The sequence below is a fragment of the Ambystoma mexicanum genome, chromosome 3p (assembly GCF_040938575.1).
Source record: "Ambystoma mexicanum isolate Mex_15411 chromosome 3p, UKY_AmexF1_1, whole genome shotgun sequence".
NCBI classification, from domain to species: domain Eukaryota; kingdom Metazoa; phylum Chordata; class Amphibia; order Caudata; family Ambystomatidae; genus Ambystoma; species Ambystoma mexicanum.
In genome coordinates this window covers 1,168,508,071-1,168,526,712 of record NC_090925.1, presented here as the reverse complement: position 1 = coordinate 1,168,526,712, position 18,642 = coordinate 1,168,508,071, and the positions used below count along the sequence as shown (strand labels likewise).

The 18,642-nt window shown below is 46.4% G+C and overlaps 1 protein-coding gene across 3 annotated transcripts in view; it reads right to left on the bottom strand.

The window, feature by feature from the left end:
* DDX46 (DEAD-box helicase 46) overlaps positions 1 to 18,642 on the bottom strand; it is a 1,330,317-nt gene that overhangs the window by 573,181 nt on the left and 738,494 nt on the right. For all 3 annotated transcript variants that reach the window (XM_069652574.1, XM_069652572.1, XM_069652573.1), the window contains exon 13: positions 13,760 to 13,842. In XM_069652574.1, coding sequence (XP_069508675.1) covers positions 13,760 to 13,842 — 83 coding nt within the window. The remainder of the gene's footprint in view (positions 1 to 13,759; positions 13,843 to 18,642) is intronic.

The window sequence follows — 18,642 nt, the reverse complement described above, 5'->3', positions numbered from 1 at the left end:
CCTTTATTAAAAGTAGGAAGCAGGTAACTGAAAGTGGGGAATGTTCAGAGCATGTAAATCTATGAAAGATGCAAAGCTGTATACAAAAAAGAATCCTTCTGTCTAGACGACCCTTGCATTGGGAACAAGACCAGAACAAATAACCTAAAACAAAGTCTGCAACCTACACATGTGAAATATGGAACATCCCGAGCCAGGGGGTAAGTCTACATATCTGTTGCTTTCTCGCACTCTCTACTATAGTGTGCTTTGGGCGTAAAGTCCGGACCCCAACTCACTCTGACCACTGGTAGTCGAACCTGCGTTAAGGATCCTTATCTAGACCTACCCAGGTGTATGGGATTGAGTTAAGTAACTTTGCTAAATACTGATCTAACTTTCACATCTTGCTAAAAGCACCACTGCATCATATTCGAAAAACATTACCTGAAGGAGCTACATTGGAACTTGTGACTTTTGGGCACAAGGCCCCATACCACCTTAGGGTTGGACTTATTAAAACTGAGGGAAGCTGTTCTTGTGTTGGTTTGATTATTTTCCTTGCATCAGACTACTCACCTGTATTACACCGGTAATTAATATGCAAATCTATTTTTCTAATGATGAATGTGTACATACGTTATATATGGTTTTGTATGACAATACTAAACTGATTTTTGTAAGATGAGTGTGCAACTAAATGCTTAGTAAATAACTATGTTGTATATACTTAATCTGAATTACTGGCATTACTCGGTGTGGAGTCAGGATCTGCGTGATCTTTCCATCAGAAAAGTCAGTGACGGAAAGTTTTGCATGGGAAATGTACGCACCACCAAAGGTTCATACATTTCCCATGCGAACAAACACTGCAAATCACTACATATCACACCCCACCCACAACACACCCACGACACACCCCCCACCCACACCCTCAACACCTCCCCAACCCAAACGTCCAACATAAACAAACCCTACTTACCTTTTCTCCACGCTGTGTCCCTGCAGCGCCAGTTCCTTTTCACTTCCGTGATCAGGAACCGGCGCCGCATTAAAAAAAAACTTAACTGCCAGCTGCAGGGGTTTCCCCGCAACACCCCGCTCCCTATACCACACAGTATAGTGAGCGGGGTGTTGCAGGGGACACCCCTGCGGCTCCTGTTTTTTTCCCCCCTCGGGTGTGCCGCTGGGCTCCCCCCGCTCACTATAGCAGACAGTATAGTGAGCAAGGTGTTGCGGGGGACACCCCTACAGCCCCCGTTTTTTACTTCCCTACAATGCAGGCCACCAAAGGTTCGAACCTTTGGTGTTCGGACCTTTGGTGCTATGCATTTCCAGACTTTTTGTACAGTCAGACCTTTTTTTTGGTCCGATCGTACAATTCCTGGAGTCATTGTAGCCCTCGACCACTCTCACACCTTTCCAAACACTAAGCCTTGACTGATCAGCCCTTGCCTTGATTGGCTAACCTCCCAGTGGCTTCCCAGTTTACCACAACAGGGTGGGACCCCAAAATCATCCCACTAGGACTGATTTAGGAAATCAATCTGAACAATAAACGTAATGGCTGACCAGTGACCCCAAAATAAACGAGATGAGCAAGGTAAGTGAAGCAAAAATTACTAACCTCCAAAGTCACGACAGTGTGAAACATTTTCTTTTTTGCTGCTCACCTCCTATAGAATTCTATGGGACACCCTTTCTTTGTACTCTGTTTTCACTCCTGCTCTGTCTTTTTTGAGGTAAGTAAAGTCTTCTGCTTTACTGTGCTTGCTTTGTGCTCATTTGTATGGGGGTTGAGTGATCAGTGCTGAGAGAATCTCTCTTAATGGATTACTTGTATTTTTACAACTGCACACAACACCCTAAACTGCGGTTAGTATGCTTTGTATCATATCTCTTTCGTAACTTTTGGGTTACACGTGTGTACTTTTGCAATTACCACAAATGGTTACTAAGAGTGTCTAGCACTGTAAGATGGCCTTGCCTCAAGATTGTTCCCTGTCCTTTGGCCATATTCTTTTGTCCCTCTCCCTGCTCTCTCATAGCGGGAATTCCCTTACAGGGAATGTCCTTTCCTTGGGAAGGCTGATTGTTTACGGGCCAAGTGGTGGTCTGTGTGTATGGTAGGATGTGGCGACTGGGACTGTCTAGTCCCAGTCCACATCCTGGCGCCTGAATGTCTGTTGCTGGTCACATTGTGTGGGGAGTGGATATCCATAATTGGACAGCTACTGCCAGTTTGAATGGTGCAGATCCTTACCATTGGTGGACCTGGGTGAGCTTCCATTCTGAATCCAGGATAAAAGAAGGACTCCTACTGCCTTCAGCAATATCACAGATCATTGGAGCCAAGACAGTGCAGCTAGCCAACGACCCAAGCATGACTCCTGCATCTGACCAGCACACTCGCCATTGAAGTCCTAAAGACCCCCTTTCTTGGTGCTTTAACCAGTGGGAACAAAGTCTTGTACCGTGGTCGAAGATCCGAGCCTTATGAAGTGTCGCTGGACCAAATAGTAGATTGACAAGCTCTCTCCTGGTGTACCTCGCTGCAGCCATCGCTGTTCCATGTGCATCATTGGAACTTGAAGGATCTTCAGCTTGTACTACAAGACACCTGATACTGCATTTTTTGCCTTGTTGCATCAAGTACAGGGCCCGCTTTTTTGTTAGTCCACTGAAGATAGTTTGTCGCCGCCTGACCGTGCCCACGCCTGTTGCAATCGGTCCTCTTTGCTCCCTGGAAGTGACCTGAGTTTGTCTGCTCTGCAGAGGTTTATCTTTTCTTCGCAAGAGTGTTTAGCTGAAAGGTGCCTGGAACTCGAGCACCATGACCGACCAAAACTAAAACCTGGAACCCAAAGTGACCGGGGGAGCTAAGGGCATATAAAGGGGAGGGTGAGGAATAGAGAATAGATAGGGGAGGGATCCCCCCCAAAACATTTAAATAAGGTTTATTCTGGTAAAAAATGCAGCAAAAAAATGAAACCAGGGCTGAATGAACATAAACCATATTATTGATGTTATTCTGTGTGGACTAACTGAAACCCTAGGTCACTCCCCCTCCCCGCACCCACCCTCCTACGTCTAAGCCTTACCACTCTGCTACCTACCTGGATTGTGTTTGGCTAGTCTTTAATTTCCTGTTCATCATTGTTAAAAAAGATGTCGTTTTTTGCAACTTTCCCCCCATGGTTTCCTATGGCACCCCATTCTTTTTGGTCTGCTTTTGATCCTGATCTAACTTTTTGAAGTGAAGGCTCCAGCTTCAAATCTCTTGCTCACATGTTATGGGGAAACAGATCAGTCCTTCACACAATCAGTACTGGGAAGACATGCATTACTCTCCGTAATAGCATTTGTGATGATTGCATCTGCTTAGATTCACATGCTGTGCATATGGTCTGACATCCAGTGCTAACCGCAGAGTATTGCATCTTGTCTTTCGGGGATCAAAAGGGGACGTCAGCATAGGCGTGTCTGTAAGACTATCCCTATCGTGACGTGTGTGGTACCCAAAATCCCTCACGTGCCGAGGTCCCTCCGATTGTATTTTTTCTGCCATAAGGGTGCCCAAAACTATAGTGAGTACATAAATAGAGAAAGTAGTAAGACGTTATGTTCCTTCCATCCCGAGCGGGGAGGTAGGGAGGGCGCATGTGAATCTAAGCAGAAACAATCATCAGAAATGCTATTACGGAGAGTAATGCATGTCTTCTGATGCTTGTTAATCTGCTTAGAATCACATGCTGTGCATAGACTAGCGAGCAGTACCCGGAGTTGGGTTGTGAGAAGGAACAGTAGAGAAAAGATGTCTTAGTACTGCTTGTCCCACCTGAAAATCAGACCTAAAATGAGTGTATAGACAATAGTATTTTTAAAGGTGTGTACAGAACTCCAGGTTGCCGCTTTGCAAATGAACTCAAGAGGAACATTTGCAATGAATGCTATGGATGCCCCAGTGCCTTGAGTAGAATGTGCTCTAGGCTTGAAGGGCAGTTCTCTCTTCGCAAGAGTGTGACAGTGTGATGCATTTGACAATCCACCTTGAGATAGCTGATTTAGAGACAGGATCCCCTTCTCTACCAGCTGCCACTGAAACGAAGAATTGTTTATTCTTCCTTAGTGGTTTAGTTCTTTCCAGATAAAACAGGACTTCCCTGCGCACGTCTAGTGTGTGAAGGCTTCTTTCGGCCATGTCAGTAGGGTGCTGGAACAAAGTGGGTAGTTCGATTGAGTGGTTCACATGGAACTTCGAAATGAATTTAGGCGCAAACCTGGGATGTGCGCGCAGAACTACCTTATCTTTGTGGACTGTAACAAAGGGGTCTAAAACAGAACGAGCCTGTAGTTCGCTAACCCTTCTGATACAGAAGTGATAGCCAGTAGGAAGGCTGTTTTATAAGTCAGGTCTTTCAGACTTGCTTTATGCATAGGCTCTAAGGGAGCTCCCATGAGCCTGGTCAAAACCACATTCAGATCCCATCCCGGGGCTTGGTGAGAGATGGCAGGATAAATCCTCTTGACCCCTTCCATAAAGGCTTTAATTACTGGTATTTTCCACCACAATACTTTTTGTTGTAATGTGGTGTAGGCTGACAGAGCAGCCAGATGAACCTTTAGGGAATTGAAGATTAACCCAGAGTCCAACAGGAGGGTTAGATACAACACAATGTGTGAGGGTGAGCAATCGATGGGATTGACGCCCTTGGAATTGCACCAGATGACAAAACGTTTCCATTTGCTGGCATAGCAATAACACGTATTAGGTTTTCTCGCTTCTCTGAGTATGTCCATGCATCTTTGAGGAAGCTGCAGGTGTCCAAACTCTAAGATCTCAGGAGCCAGGCTGCCAAGTTCAGAGTTTGTGGGCATGGGTGTAGGGTCTCCCCCCTGTCCTGAGACATGTTGTACAGGCAGGGCAGCCTGACTGGTGGGGAGAGGGACATTTCCATCAGGTGAGCGAACCAGGGTTGGCGGGCCCACCAGTATCATGATGACTGGTTCCTGGTGCATCTTGTGCACTATCTTGTTGAGAAGGGGAGTCGGGGGGGGGGGGGAGCGTAGACAAATGTCCCCGACCAAGTTTTCCAGAGACCGTTCCCCTTGGATAGGCTCTGGGGGTACCAGGAGGCGTGGTTTTGGCATTGGGCATTCTCCTGAGTAGCAAACAGGTCGATCTCTGGGAAACCCCATTCTGCGAAGACGTTGGACACAATGTCGGCGTGCAGTCACCATTCCTATTCTTCTGGCAGAGGAAAATCTCTGCCGAGTACGTCTGCTAGAAGACTGAGTTCCACTGGAACATGTTGGGACAACAAAAACATCTTGTGTTTGAGAGCCCATATCCAAATGTTTTGGGACAGCTTGGATAGCCCTGGAGAGTGATTGCCCCCCTGTTTGTTCAGGTAATACATTGCTGTAGTGCTGTCGGTTAGGATCAGCACTGTCTTCGCTTGCAGTTGCACCTGAAAGGCTTTCAATGTATTGAAAACCGCTCGTAGCTCCAGTAAGTTTATATGGTTGGACGCTACTTGAGGGGACCACACTCCGTGTGCTGTCTGCTGAAGCAGGTGAGCTCCCCACCTCGTGAGAGAGGAGTCTGTCATGAGAGTGGCTTCCACTGCAGGGGTGGTGAAGGTCTTCCCATCAAGAGGTTTTCTCTTGACCACCACTGCAGAAAGAACGAGGGCTGGCGAGACAACAGATCTTCCCATTGTCCGCTGGCCTGACACCACTGCCTATTGAGCCACACTTGAATGGGATGCATGCGCAGCCACGCGTGGGGAACCAAGTGTATACATGACGCCATCATCCCTAGCAAACGCATGGCCTTGCGTACCGTCACCTCCCGACTGGCTACAAATTGAAGATATTAGAGACCTCCGTGCCCAAGTGCCACACAGAAAGAAACCAAAGCCACTTTCTGTGCAGCCCTTGAGGCTACAGGTGGGAGATGTTGAACTCCGGAACCACGGAACTCTGGAGACCCCAAAACCGCTGCAAAGGAAACAGCAATAAGTACCAGGCAATGACAGTATTATTAGTATGCAAAGAAGTGGAGAATGGCTTACCAGGGAAGGGCAGTAAGGGCACTGCTAACCCTTATGGGGCTGGGATCAGGAGGTTCCGGGACTCACGTGGGCAGCAGCTCCAGATGACAAGGTTGACGGTGGAAAAAGCCCACTGAGGTGTTGTGAGAAAAAGCCCACCTGAAAGGAAGCTAAGAGCCAGGTATCTGTGAAATAGTTCCCAGAAAGTCAGGATAACAGGATGCCAAAACAAGAGGGAATCCGAAGTCGTCCAGAAGGCAATCCGAGGTCCGTTACCAGTGGAAACGAGTTCCAAAACCAGTAAGGGCAATCCAAAGGAATCCGTGAAGTCAAATCCTAGGTCGAGTTTTCCAGAAGAGCAATAGAGGTACGTGACGCCAAACAGAGTTTCGGAGAACAGTTGTGAAGCGGCGACCGTACGGGAATTCAGCGCTTTAATACTTGCTGCTTCCTGGTCACGAGCCGCGTAACCACATTACGTGAACAGGGTCCCGGATCACGTGAGCGGGAGCCGGCGGTCATGCGACGCGGAAGTGCTCGTGTGATTCTGCCGTCTCTCAAGCATCAAGGCAATTGCCAATGAAGAAAGGGGCGCAATCGGGACTGTGCAATGCCGGTGGCCTGGCGCGCACTTCCTTGAGTGGCAACCAGCTGCGAACATGAGTCCCGAACCTTATGAGGGAAATGTGGAGCGGGTGAGGTACGTGGTCAGGCTAGGGGAACCCTAAGGTTGTTAGTGGCATGTGCCAAGTGTGTGGCAGCAGAATGCATGACAGAATCTGAGACAGCATGTTCTGAACCCTCTCACTGGAGGGGAAGACAAGACCAGCTTCCGTACGAATTAGCGCTCCCAGAAATTGTTTTACGTGGCTAGGGACTAAGCTGGATTTCTTTTCATTGATTGAAAAACCCAGGCTGAAGAGGCGATCTAGTGTTTTTTGGGTGTTCGAAAAACTAGCGTCGAACGAGTCCCCTGCGATGAGCCAGTTGTCTAGGTAAGGGTAAACTGGGACTGATAGTCTGCACAGGTGTGCTGATGCCACTGCCAGGACTTTGGTAAACACCCTTGGCGCCTGTTTGTCCTGAATCATGAACCTTAGGTATTTTCTGTGCGCTGGCAACATTGAAATATGAAAGTACGCATCTTTCATGTCCAATGTTGCCATGAAGTTCCCTTGTTTGAGCAATGGGATCACCTCCTGCAGTGTTACCATGCAAAACTTCTGGGGTTTTATAAACTTGTTCGCTGGGCGCAGATCTAGAACAGGACGCATGGTGAGATCCTTTTTTGGGTAAAAGGAAGTACACTGAATAAATACCCTTGTTTATCTGAACCTTGTTTATCTGAAGAATAGGGACGGCTTCTATGGCGTCCTTTCCCAGCAGTGCTTCCACCTCTTGGATCAGGATCTCCAGATGGTCCGGTGAAAGGCGCCGTGAGGGCAGTGGTCTGATCAGTGGAGGTCAGGCGAATTCCACGCAATAACTGTGGGCGACCATCTTTAAGACCAACTGATCGGAAGTTATCCCCTCCCATGCCTTGAGGAAAGATGTTAATCGCCCCCCGACCGGGGTGACATGAGAGAGGACCTGGACTTGGTCATTTCTGACCAGAGGCTGTGGCGCCTCTGTGATTGGGGCTTCTGCCTCTACCTTTGCCGCGTTTATGACCCCTTGAGGGTGGGGCTTCCAGATGTTTGATTTGTGTTGAAGTTACCCATGCCGTAGTGGTTTTGACCAGCACGGGATTGCCCTCGAGAGGACCGCCGAGAATTATTACCCCTCTGGGATGAGGGTTTCTATGCAATCTGGTGCAAGGACCTTATAGTCTCATGCTCCTTCTTGGCTGTCTCCAACGCTTCATCCACTGCTTTCCCGAAGAGGTTAGTCTCCTCAATGGGTTTATTAATGAGGGAGGTGGGAGTCTCGGGTCTGAAGCCCGATGTACGGAGCCATGCGTGTCTTTTTCAGAAGAGTACCTTGCGCAAGAGACCTGCCTGCTGTTTCTGCAGTGTCCAGGGTGTTCTTCACCACATTCTGGTTAACCAGTCTTCCCTCCGAAACAATGGAAAGAAGCTTTGTTCTGGCGGGTCCCGGAACCTCCTGGAGGCCTTCTTGGAGTAAGTTCCATTGGGCATCAGCATAACTTGCTAATAACGTAGTATTAGCAACCCGAACGGTGTATGCAGATGCTAACACGTTTGCCCAGGGCATACAACCTTTTAGACTCCTTGTCCGGTGGTGATTCTGGGATGGCGTGCCCTTTGATATACAGAGGGTCGGTAAGAGAAGGCCGAAATAATGTTTTGACTCTCGGGTTCACAGCCTGTGACTGAGCAGGTGTGACCAATGAGGGAGCTACCCGTCTGTTAACAGAGTTAAGGAGGGGGATGGATTGACATGGAGTTGAAAGCCATTTGGTCATCCACAGGGGAGGCCTGGCGAGCCGGGGTGGACGGAGGAGAGTCTAGGCACAAAATATCAGTGTCCTGATCTTGCTGTGTCCAAGGGTCTTGACCTTCCTGCTGGGTTTCCTCCCAGTTGTCCGTCGTATCCTGTTGATCTTCCTCATAGTTCTGAGAAAAGAAGCTTCTTCTTCATTATAGATGTCTCTATATGTGTCCATATGGACCACGTCTTCTTGTTCAAAATCATGAGACTGAACTTCTTGAATTTGGTGGTTAGGGTCTACCCGAGCCCTTTTCAGGGGAGGATGACCAGAGAAACCAATAAACTGTTCCAGCCGATCCATGTAACCCTCGAATCTTTCCGTGGTCCACGTAGAGGACCCAAACGGGCCTACATGAGAAGGAACGACGTTCTCCGCAATGTGGCATCGCGAGGAAACTGTCAAGGTGGCCGATAGTGGCTCTTGACTATCTACGTAAGTCTCATCGGAATCGAGGATCAAATCCGTGTTAATCTTTTCCGCGGCTTGGCCCATAACTTTACGCGGAAGCGGAGTAAGGCCCACCGCCGCTGTGATTCTTCCGATGCTACTCTGGATAGTCGCCGAATCGTCGGGGGACAAAGTCTCTGATTTGTCGGCAGTAGAAAAACTGTCTGCGGCACCGGGAGGCCTACCGGTCGGTTTTCCGGGTAGAGGCCTAGCTGTAGTTTTCGGGCCTACTGAGGCCTTGGAAATCGTCGAAGCGTCGGGCTCCCGAACTTCGACGCGTGTGGGTTTAGGAGTAGCGCCCTTGGTTTGTTTTGATTGCCCAGTCGCAATACACTGCTGCGGATGCGGGGAAGGCTTTGGATCGGAGCGATCCGAGGGAACCGGCCAAGTTTTTGGCGGCCCCGCTGTCGATTTTGCATTTTTTGACAAAGGCATCGAAATTGGCGTAGGGGTTGTGTGCTTAGTGCAATGTGCTTGTACGCCCATGTCGCCGGGTGTAGTCCCTGTACCAAGACCAGAGTCGAGCCTGAAAGGGTCGGGGACGGCCGTGGCGGACCTAGAAGTGTCTGCCTCAAGGTCTATAACATCCGCGTTGGACGTTTGGTCATCCGAAATACCCCCGTCACTTTCGGCTGGCATGGCGGTGGGGGATCAAACCGTGACATACCGTACGCGGCCCACCGCTTTACACGGTGCTCCTTAAGGGTCTTAGGCCGAAGGAGTTTGCACGCCGCTTATCGTCGTGCTCTAGGGGGAGACGGGCGTTACACGTCCTGTGTTCGTCCTTCCAAGGATATAGGACCCTACACTTAGGGCAGAATCTAAAAGGAGTCCTTTCCATAGCAAAAGGGAAGGATGACCTGACCGAAAGGGAAAAGAGGGGAAAGGAGGAAAGACTTACTAAACAATATGGCCACCCCGACCACACTCTCCCTACCATATAGGTCGGCCAGAGGGCCCGACCACGTGGAAAATCCGGCCGCCAGATCTTAGGCACTGTAGTCTTCGTCGAAGATATTCTTATTGGCGAAGAGACTGAACGGGGAATAAACCGACAATTCGGTAAAGATAAACAATGTCTCTAGTAAGAGCTCTGCTATAAAAAAAACAATCTGAGGGACCTTGGCGCGTGCGGGAATTTGAGTACTACACACGTCACGATAGGGATAGTGTTACACACATGCCTATGCCGACGCCCCCTTTCGGTCCCCGAAAGACAAGATGCAATACTCCGCGGTTACTACTGGATGTCGGATCATATGCACAGCATGTGATTCTAAGCAGATTAACAAGCATCAGAAACTAGGTTTCTCTTTTGAAGTTTAGTATTTTTATACAGCACACAGCATCTCACAATGCAGTGCAAAAGGGATAATTTCTATCACCCTATCTTTTCACAGAGAGAATTGTGGTTACTTGTAACTGTGCCTAAAGACAAGCTGGTGGCAGCAGTTACATTTTTATATTCTTCTTGGTGTACACATTTATCTTTTCTGCATATGGCTACTAAATGTTTCCCATGCCCTAAAATGGCCGTTCCACAAGATTTTAGCTTTTTCTTTAGCCATGGCACCTTTCGCCAACCGCATTGCCGCTCTTTGCTCCAACTTTCAGTGCTATGTGGATGACACTCAGCTCGTTTTCAGGCTCCCCTCTGCCAACTCTTCCTCCTTTTCGCATCTTGTCTGCTATCCAGGAGCGGTGTGCCATTAATGATCTCTGCCTTAATGCCACACCTGCACCCTCCTTTCCGGTCTTCCTGCTCCCACCTGTGAGGCTAAGAACCTCGGGTCATCTTCGACTCCACGCTATCCCTTTTCTCCTCACATCTCTGACATCTCTAAGAAGTCACACTACCAACTGCACCTCCTCAGAGGTATTCTTCCTTTCCTCTCCCACCAGAAGCTCACTGTCTCTAGAACTCTGGTTCTCTCTAGGCTGGACTACTGCAACAGCCTCTTTCTAAATCTGCCTGCTTCTACTCTACGCCCTATGCAACTCATCCAAAACAGGACTGCAAGACTTGTCCTTGGCCTCAAGCCCAGGGATCGTATTTCTCCAGCACTGAAATCTCTGCAATGGCTCCCAGTGGCTGCAAATATTACGTTTAAGACCCTCTGTATTGTCCACAAGGCCATCTGGGGCCTGGGTCCTCAATACCACCAACTCTCTCTTCGTAAATACCTTCCTACTTGAGCTCTTCGCTCCTCCACCTCCAACTCCCCTCAGTCAGTCGCTTCTCCAAGCAACGAGTTGGGGGTAGATCTTCGCCTCAGGCTTCCCTCTGGAACAGCCTCCCTGCCTCTCTGAAACTTGAGGAGAACTATCTCTGGTTCCGGAAGCACCTCTGCCTTCTCTCTTCCTCTCCCCTGCCGATTTCCTGTCTGATAGTGCACTGGCCACCTGGCTACCCCCTGATTGCGGGACCAGGTCCCTGCCTGCCCAGTTGCACACCTGCACTGCCTCCCGGCAACCCTTGCACTTGGGTCTGTATCTGTAACCCTACACTCCCCCTAACTGCACTTTTGGACACCTGCTGTCTGCACTTACCCTTGCACCTGCTGGCCGCACTTCTTGTTATTGTCATTTTGGTCCCATGTACAGCAGTGCCCCCTCCCCATTCCCCTGGCACTTTTCCCCTCCCCTCTCCCCGGCATGATCTCAATGTCACTTGGCCCAGTAAGATCGTTGTCTGTCCTCCCTCTGTTCCCCTTCTTTGCCTTGTTGCGCCTTGAAACACTTGTGTATAGGCGCGTTAAAAATGCCCTATAATATGTTCTTGTTTGGCCTTCTTCCTGCCCTCACAGGTCAAGAAAGTCCTCATAAGGTCATGCACTTGCCCAGGTAAGCTGCTACTTTTATGGGCTAGAAAACCTTTGTGTGTGTGGATCAGGAAGGGGGCTGGGACTGTCTAGTAGCAGTCCACATCGTTGGTGCCAGAAAGTCTGTCCCCGATTGGACAACCTACTGCCTGTTTGAATGGTGCATAGCATAAACATTGGTGGGCTTGGACTTGCTTCTAGCTTGCATTTTGGATAAGAGGATGACTTCTGCAGCTATTCTTCAGATCTATGTTTGAGCCCATAATTCCTGGAAGAAATCAGACCACTGAAGATCCGAAGAGGACTCCTAAAGTGGCCTAGCATCTCCTCAAGTGACCACTTGGTGAAGCCCTGCTCCTCTGCCTGATCTGCAAAGATCCTGAGCAGTGCTTCAGCCCTTCGACTAGTGGGACCAACTATTTTCAACTCCTTCTCAGGGATCCAGCCCTACAGAGACTGTGTCACCGGGCTAACCGATGGACTGACCAGCTCTCCCGTGGGCTACCTTGCCAGAAGCATTGCCGTTCTGCGGTTGAGTCCAGAAATTTGGTAGTTGTCAGCTTGTACCATAAGTCACCTTCTCCCCGGATTACAGCTTCCCACCTTCAAAGGAACCTGTCCTGAGGCAGCTGATGTGACCGCAACGGGGAAGACTTCTATCGTCACCTGCAAACAATGATCGTTGCTGAACTTGCCTTCCTCCAACCTGTGAAGTGTCCGAAGAAGGCCTGGGTCATTTGATTCTGCATTTATTTGCTGAAACGGGTTGCAATCTGCAGTTGTGTCCGACCGGAAGAATCTGCAACTCCTGGGAACCTTTCTCCATAACACAGGGTGGAAGATCGAGCCTCCAGCGACCCCAGATTATCAACAAAGACATTGCGGAAAATCAAAGTCAGCGGGAATAAGTAAGCATCATTGTGCCTGACCCCCCCTTTTCCGCCATAGGATAAGTCCCTTTTGTCTCCATATCCATTCCATCACCTTTGGTCGGGTATCCTACTTCGAGGATATCCTTGGGTCTGGAAGAAATGAGAACACTATTCTTTGGTAAATTGTTGTAGAAATGTTAATTATTTTGAAACTAATCACCACCACAAGCCAATTGTATCCTTCCTACAGAGAATACCTTCTGGTAAGAAAATGTATGTTTGACCCTCTGACAATTGGACATAAAGCCCCATTAATCTTAGGGTTTGGACTTCTCAAATTAGGATATTATTCTCGTGTTTGGTTCCCATCATTTACTGCATCTAACTTAAGTGAAGCTAATGGTGACTGTATATATTGTATTATATATAGAGTGTTGTGTGGTAGTACTACCTGCTAGTTTAATTTGTCAGTGTTTTAAAGGCCTACAATAAATAACTATTTGTAGAATCATCTAAATTAAATTGTGTGTCATACTGGGAGGACTTATTGAGGATCCCTGACCCCACTCACACTCTCCTGAGACTAAGCCTTGACTACTCTACATTGTTACCTCAAGTGGGTTTTGGTTAACGGCTCAGAGCTCCCTGTTCACTATAACTAGGGTGGCCTAAAACCTGTCCACTAGGCCAGATTCTAGAAATCCATCTTAAATGCCATATAGGGTGGCCTCCCAAAATCCACCCCCAGGATCGATCATGGAAATCCATCTCAACACACAATCTGCCTGCCAACACGTGTATCCCCATCACACATAAAGAGGTCTGATTACTGGTGCCAATGCAACATTGAAGACGTCAGGCTGAAGCTGTGTGGTGTCCGTTTCGTTTAAAAGATCATTGGATAAAAACTGTGCATAAAGCTTTTTCACATAATGAGTAATCTATTGGAGGAAAGCATCTGGTAGAGTTGTAGAGTCTTACTTTTGGCTTGCACCTTAGGTTATGCAGTGATGCAGTAGAGATAGAACCTATATTTTATTCACATCATGCCTTTTAAAATGAGTCTTTTAGCTTTTGTGAAATTCAAATTATATTGAAATAAAGGAATGATGTCATGTATTTAAGTATTACCTGTGGTTCAAATCCCATATCAAACATCCGGTCAGCTTCATCCAGAACAACATAAGTAGCTCTGCGTAGGTTAGTCACACGACCTGTTAAAATAAAAGTAGAAACAAAAATAAATCACACGGTCTCTCTTTATTCATTCAAAGAAATAAGTGTACTTTTCTGTATACCCAATTAAAAAACTTAACTAAATAGATTGAAACTGAAAGACTACGTCTCTCCTCATGGAGTACCAATATGCCTTTAGTTCCCAAAATCCACGTATTCTTGAATGTAATCATGAACACCAACATGCCCCACCACTATAATATGGGAGTAAGATACAGAACTACAGATGCAGTTCAGAGTTAGTTCTCAAGGAGTTAACTGAAGTTTGAGCAGTGGGTACTGGTGCAGGAGTTAAATAACACTTTCAAGATAAAAAGAAAAGGAATATACAAATGTGCCCTGAGCCCAGGCAGAGGCGGCCAGATGTGAGTGCAGAGTATAAATAGGGAGCAGAAGGGAAAGTCACAATGGCTCTTTTTTAACATAGTATTCTTATGATAAAAAAAATGTACATTCTGGCAACCATACATAGATGTGCATGGCCCTTTATTTATTTATAAACACTCGTCTTGCATACCATCAAAGGGCCAGAAGAACCTGTAAAACTCAGAAAACAGCAGTCTCCAAAACACATCATAAATCTAAGACTGAGATAGAGCATGGAGCCACACCAGCAAAAATCTGACATCGGTCACCTAGGAAAGAGCATATTACAGATTACAGCGCATGTGTGGAAGATAAAGCCCCCGTGTTAAAGTACCAATCCTTCCCTCTAAACCAAAATCTGTACGGCCAACCTTCCCTTTAATCCATTACAAACATTTTGCAAAATGATTCCCTTTAATTTTATACTGTACACAAACACAGTGTCAAGCATTTTAAGCAAAATCAGGTTTAAATTAGGGTGAGAACCCCAAGAATAACAGCCAAGCAGAGGATGCAACAACTAAAAGTTGGTGTTCCTTTCAAATAGACGATCCAGCGAATAGTCTGCCACAAAATAAGACACATTTGTGAGGCAGAGGCTATGCTGCATAGGTGAGGAGCAGCCAAAACTAAAAGAACACTGACAAATTGAGAAAAAGGAACAAATGTTTAAATAATTTGTATGTGATAAAATCATTTGTGTTATGGCCAAAAGAACACTGCCATCGGGATACACATTTACTGAACTGTAAGGAAAAAAACAAATGTATAATTAAAAACTTCACTGCATCTGTTGACACATTGTTGCAATTTGTACACTTTATGCTTGGTCAAATGATCATAATAGAAGGAAATAAATGCACGTAAACATAACTAATGTTTTATGATCCCAAATGTGTTTTCAGGGGCCACCTTGCGCCAGATTACAGTAACAGCCGACCTACCTTTGACGGTTTAATTCCTGGAATCCCAGTTCAATACATCTTGAAGGAACTTTTTCCACAGAAGTTAAACAATGTCAACAGTTTAGTAAAGGATTGGATTTGGTAGGTGAATTATTAAAAACTTATCTTAAAAACATGCATTAAATTCAATAAATAACCTTTTTGCGTTGCAATATATGAACATTAACCCCAACATATGATCATAACATGTAGAGCTCTTCCTAAGAAGCACAGTGTTGCCCTTTGCCTTTCAGCGTAAGACTATGTTACAAAAGTACTGACAAATCATGGTTTCAATTGCTCATGGATATTTTACACAGGTTCTGGCCAATAAGAAAAATGAATTAAAAAAAGGGCATTTTGTACACCCTTATTACATCCTGGATTTACTGTTCCCTGTGTGTGGCTGTGAGGATGGAAACCTATTTCACATAGATGTTTTAACTAAGTTTCTTATTTTTCAAACAATTGGCAAGGATTGGAACCTGCAAAGCACATGCATCCGCACTTTAATTAGTGTTGGATGTTAACAGCTCTGCCGTTCTTCATTCATTTTCTCTTTGAAGCTTGTTTTCCTTCTGCTCGTGTTAAGGCCATACAATTTGTGCCACAAGCAATTCTAGCAACGGCTCTGCATAGTTACTGTTATCGATCTGGTTAACAGCTTTTCTGATGCATTCTTATACTGCTTATGCATCAAGATAATACGGTGGTTCCGCTTCTTATTTGCGCAACATAGTGAAGGTCCTAACCTGCAGATGTCGCTTGACATTTCCTTCAACTAAATAAGCCAGGGGGTAAGACCTAAGCAAGACTCGTGGTGTTGCCTCCAGTGCAACATCTAAAGGGCAAGGAGTGGAGCACAGGAGCATCTTGGGCCCGCAATCTTCAAGCAGACCCTTAGACTCGTCAGTGTATCCAAGGATGTCCAATTATCTGGTACAGTCGACGCAGAGCAACCTTAACATGAAAAGAACTTACCTTTAAGTAATTCTCTGTCTGATCAATAGGATCTTCATTCCACACATTAAGCAATTTTTGAAAGTTCCAAAGGAACTCCAGTGTGGCTAAATGATATATAAGAGACATTACTTACAGTGCAATAGTCTGTCTTGTATCAGTTTAGAATCATATGCTTTGGGCATTAAGGCATCTAGTGGTTGGTGCAGAGCATTACAAGATGTTGGTACTGTGTTGGTATGTTGCATTGACAGCCAAACCATCTAAAAAAAAAAAGCGTCGAATGCATTTTATTTTAGATGGTAAGGGTTTAGTTTAATAAAAATGGGTTTTAAAGGTTAAAAAGGGGGGGGGGGCTGAGGGGACCCCACATTAAAAAAATACAAAAAAATGCATTTTATTTTTTAGATGCTTTTATTTTTAGATGGTATGGCATTAGATGCATTGGCTGTCGATGGAATGACTATAAATCCAAGATGTTTACTTCCTAGTAAAAAAGGCAGCAATGACCTTTTGTCTACCACTTTCCCTATACAGATAATACGTTTTTTATGACATATTTACAAACATAACTATTATTACCCCATCGAAATTGGTACTCATTTATCGACCTCTGAAGGATGAAAGACTGAGTTGGCCTGGCCGGGATGCAAACCTGCGACCTGCTGATCAAACACAGATCACAGCACATGTGCAAGTATCATTGATGCTCCCTTTGTCGACATCCTCGAACTGATTGTTTCCTGACATGAAATGTTAAAATGTACGTAACAAGTAAGGACATTTTTTTTGCACTAGTTTGGGCTCCCATTTGGGTGAGGTGGGGTATTTGCGGCCACGTGATTCTAAATAAACAAGCAACACAAAGACTATTACTAGGTAGGTAACATCAGCCTTCCGAGGCCTGTAATTATGTTTAGATACAAGTTTTTCAAAGATTACCAAACATACAATTAGACAGGAGGCAGGCGAGATGTTAACATGGAAAACAAATGCTTACCTACTATTTATTTATTTACTGGACATTTGTGTGGCACCTAGACAGGTGTTTCCAGGAGCCATAAAAACAAAAAAAGGAGGGGGTGGTGGGGGTGGGTTTAAAGGAAAATACAACAGTAAGGGTCTTACTAGGCCATGTGACATTCTTAACGTAAAAGTGCAGAGACGAAAGTGCAGGGGAGGGTGAAGTAGGGGGCAGGGCCGGGAGGGGTGAAGTGCAGGAGTGGGGGAGGCCCAAGGGGCTGAGAAAGTGCTGAGGGGAGCCGCAAGGTCAAGTGCCAGGGGAAGGGGTGGGGGTAGAGAGGCGATGGACGGGGTGGACCAGATTCAGGCTAGTCCGGGAAGGGTGCCCGGGGGCAAGCGCTGGTTAGGGATGCTGGTGGAGACTGGTCGAGGATAGTTTGGCCCTCGAAGACTCATAAGGGACCAGGCACCAGCTGCAGAGGGACATTAGCAAGGGAGGGAGAGGGGGAAGAAGTATGAGAAAAGGAAAGTCTTGAGAAGTTTCCGGAACTTAATAAGATCTGTCGAAAGTCCAAGGGGGCGGGGAGGTTGTTCCACAGGGCGGTTCCTGCTGAGGAAAGGGATCTAACTCCCACTCTCTGCTTGCAGAAACATCAGACCTGCAGAGAGTTGGAGCTAGAGGACCGGAGAACTCTAGCAGGGAGGTATTTAGGGAGAGAAAGATGGATGTTGTGCATGGTGCAAAGGGTCTTGAATTTGATCGTTGCAGTCACGGGGAGCCAGTGGATTAATACTACTGTCCCATCTGTGAATCTTCTCGTGTGTGGGTGTCAAAATAGTAATGTTAAGAGAAAGAGCGAGTAGTGCAGCTTTACAAATGGCGTCTAAAGGTACATTTGATATGAATGCATGAGTCCACAAGTTCCAGGTGAAGTGTGAGCTGTAGGGGTGACTAAGTGGCTTGTGTGAAATTTTATATAATTCTGGAACGCAGCACACATCTCTCGTGTAATGGTTGCCTTGGTGACTGGAGAGCCCTCCTTCCATGCTGAGCAATACAACAATTGGCTGCTCTTACAAACAGCCTTTGTTCGGTCTACGTAGAGCATGACCGCTCTGCACACATGAAGCATGTAACCCTCTTCCCCATTTAGATTAAGGGAATTGGAAGAAGGATAGAAGTTCAATTGATTGGAAAGAATGGAATTTAAAAATGCATTTCAGTGGAAAAAGGGATGGCAATCTAGCATCACGTTATCTTGTGTGTATAGCGCTTGTTATCAGGAAAGAAAATCTATGTAACAAACTTCAGCGATGTTTCAGGCATGTGCTCAAATAAATGGCCTGAGTCTGCAGCATTATGTTAATTTTACATCCAGGAGCAGGCTTAGCAACTGGTGGTTACAAACATTTAATGCCCTATATAAAAGCTTTGACTACAGATACCTTCGACGAAGAAACCTTGTGTTGAGAGGTAGTGTATGCCACTAGGGCAGCTAAGTGGACTTTGGTTTAATACACACATCTCTCAGAGTCTAAAAGATG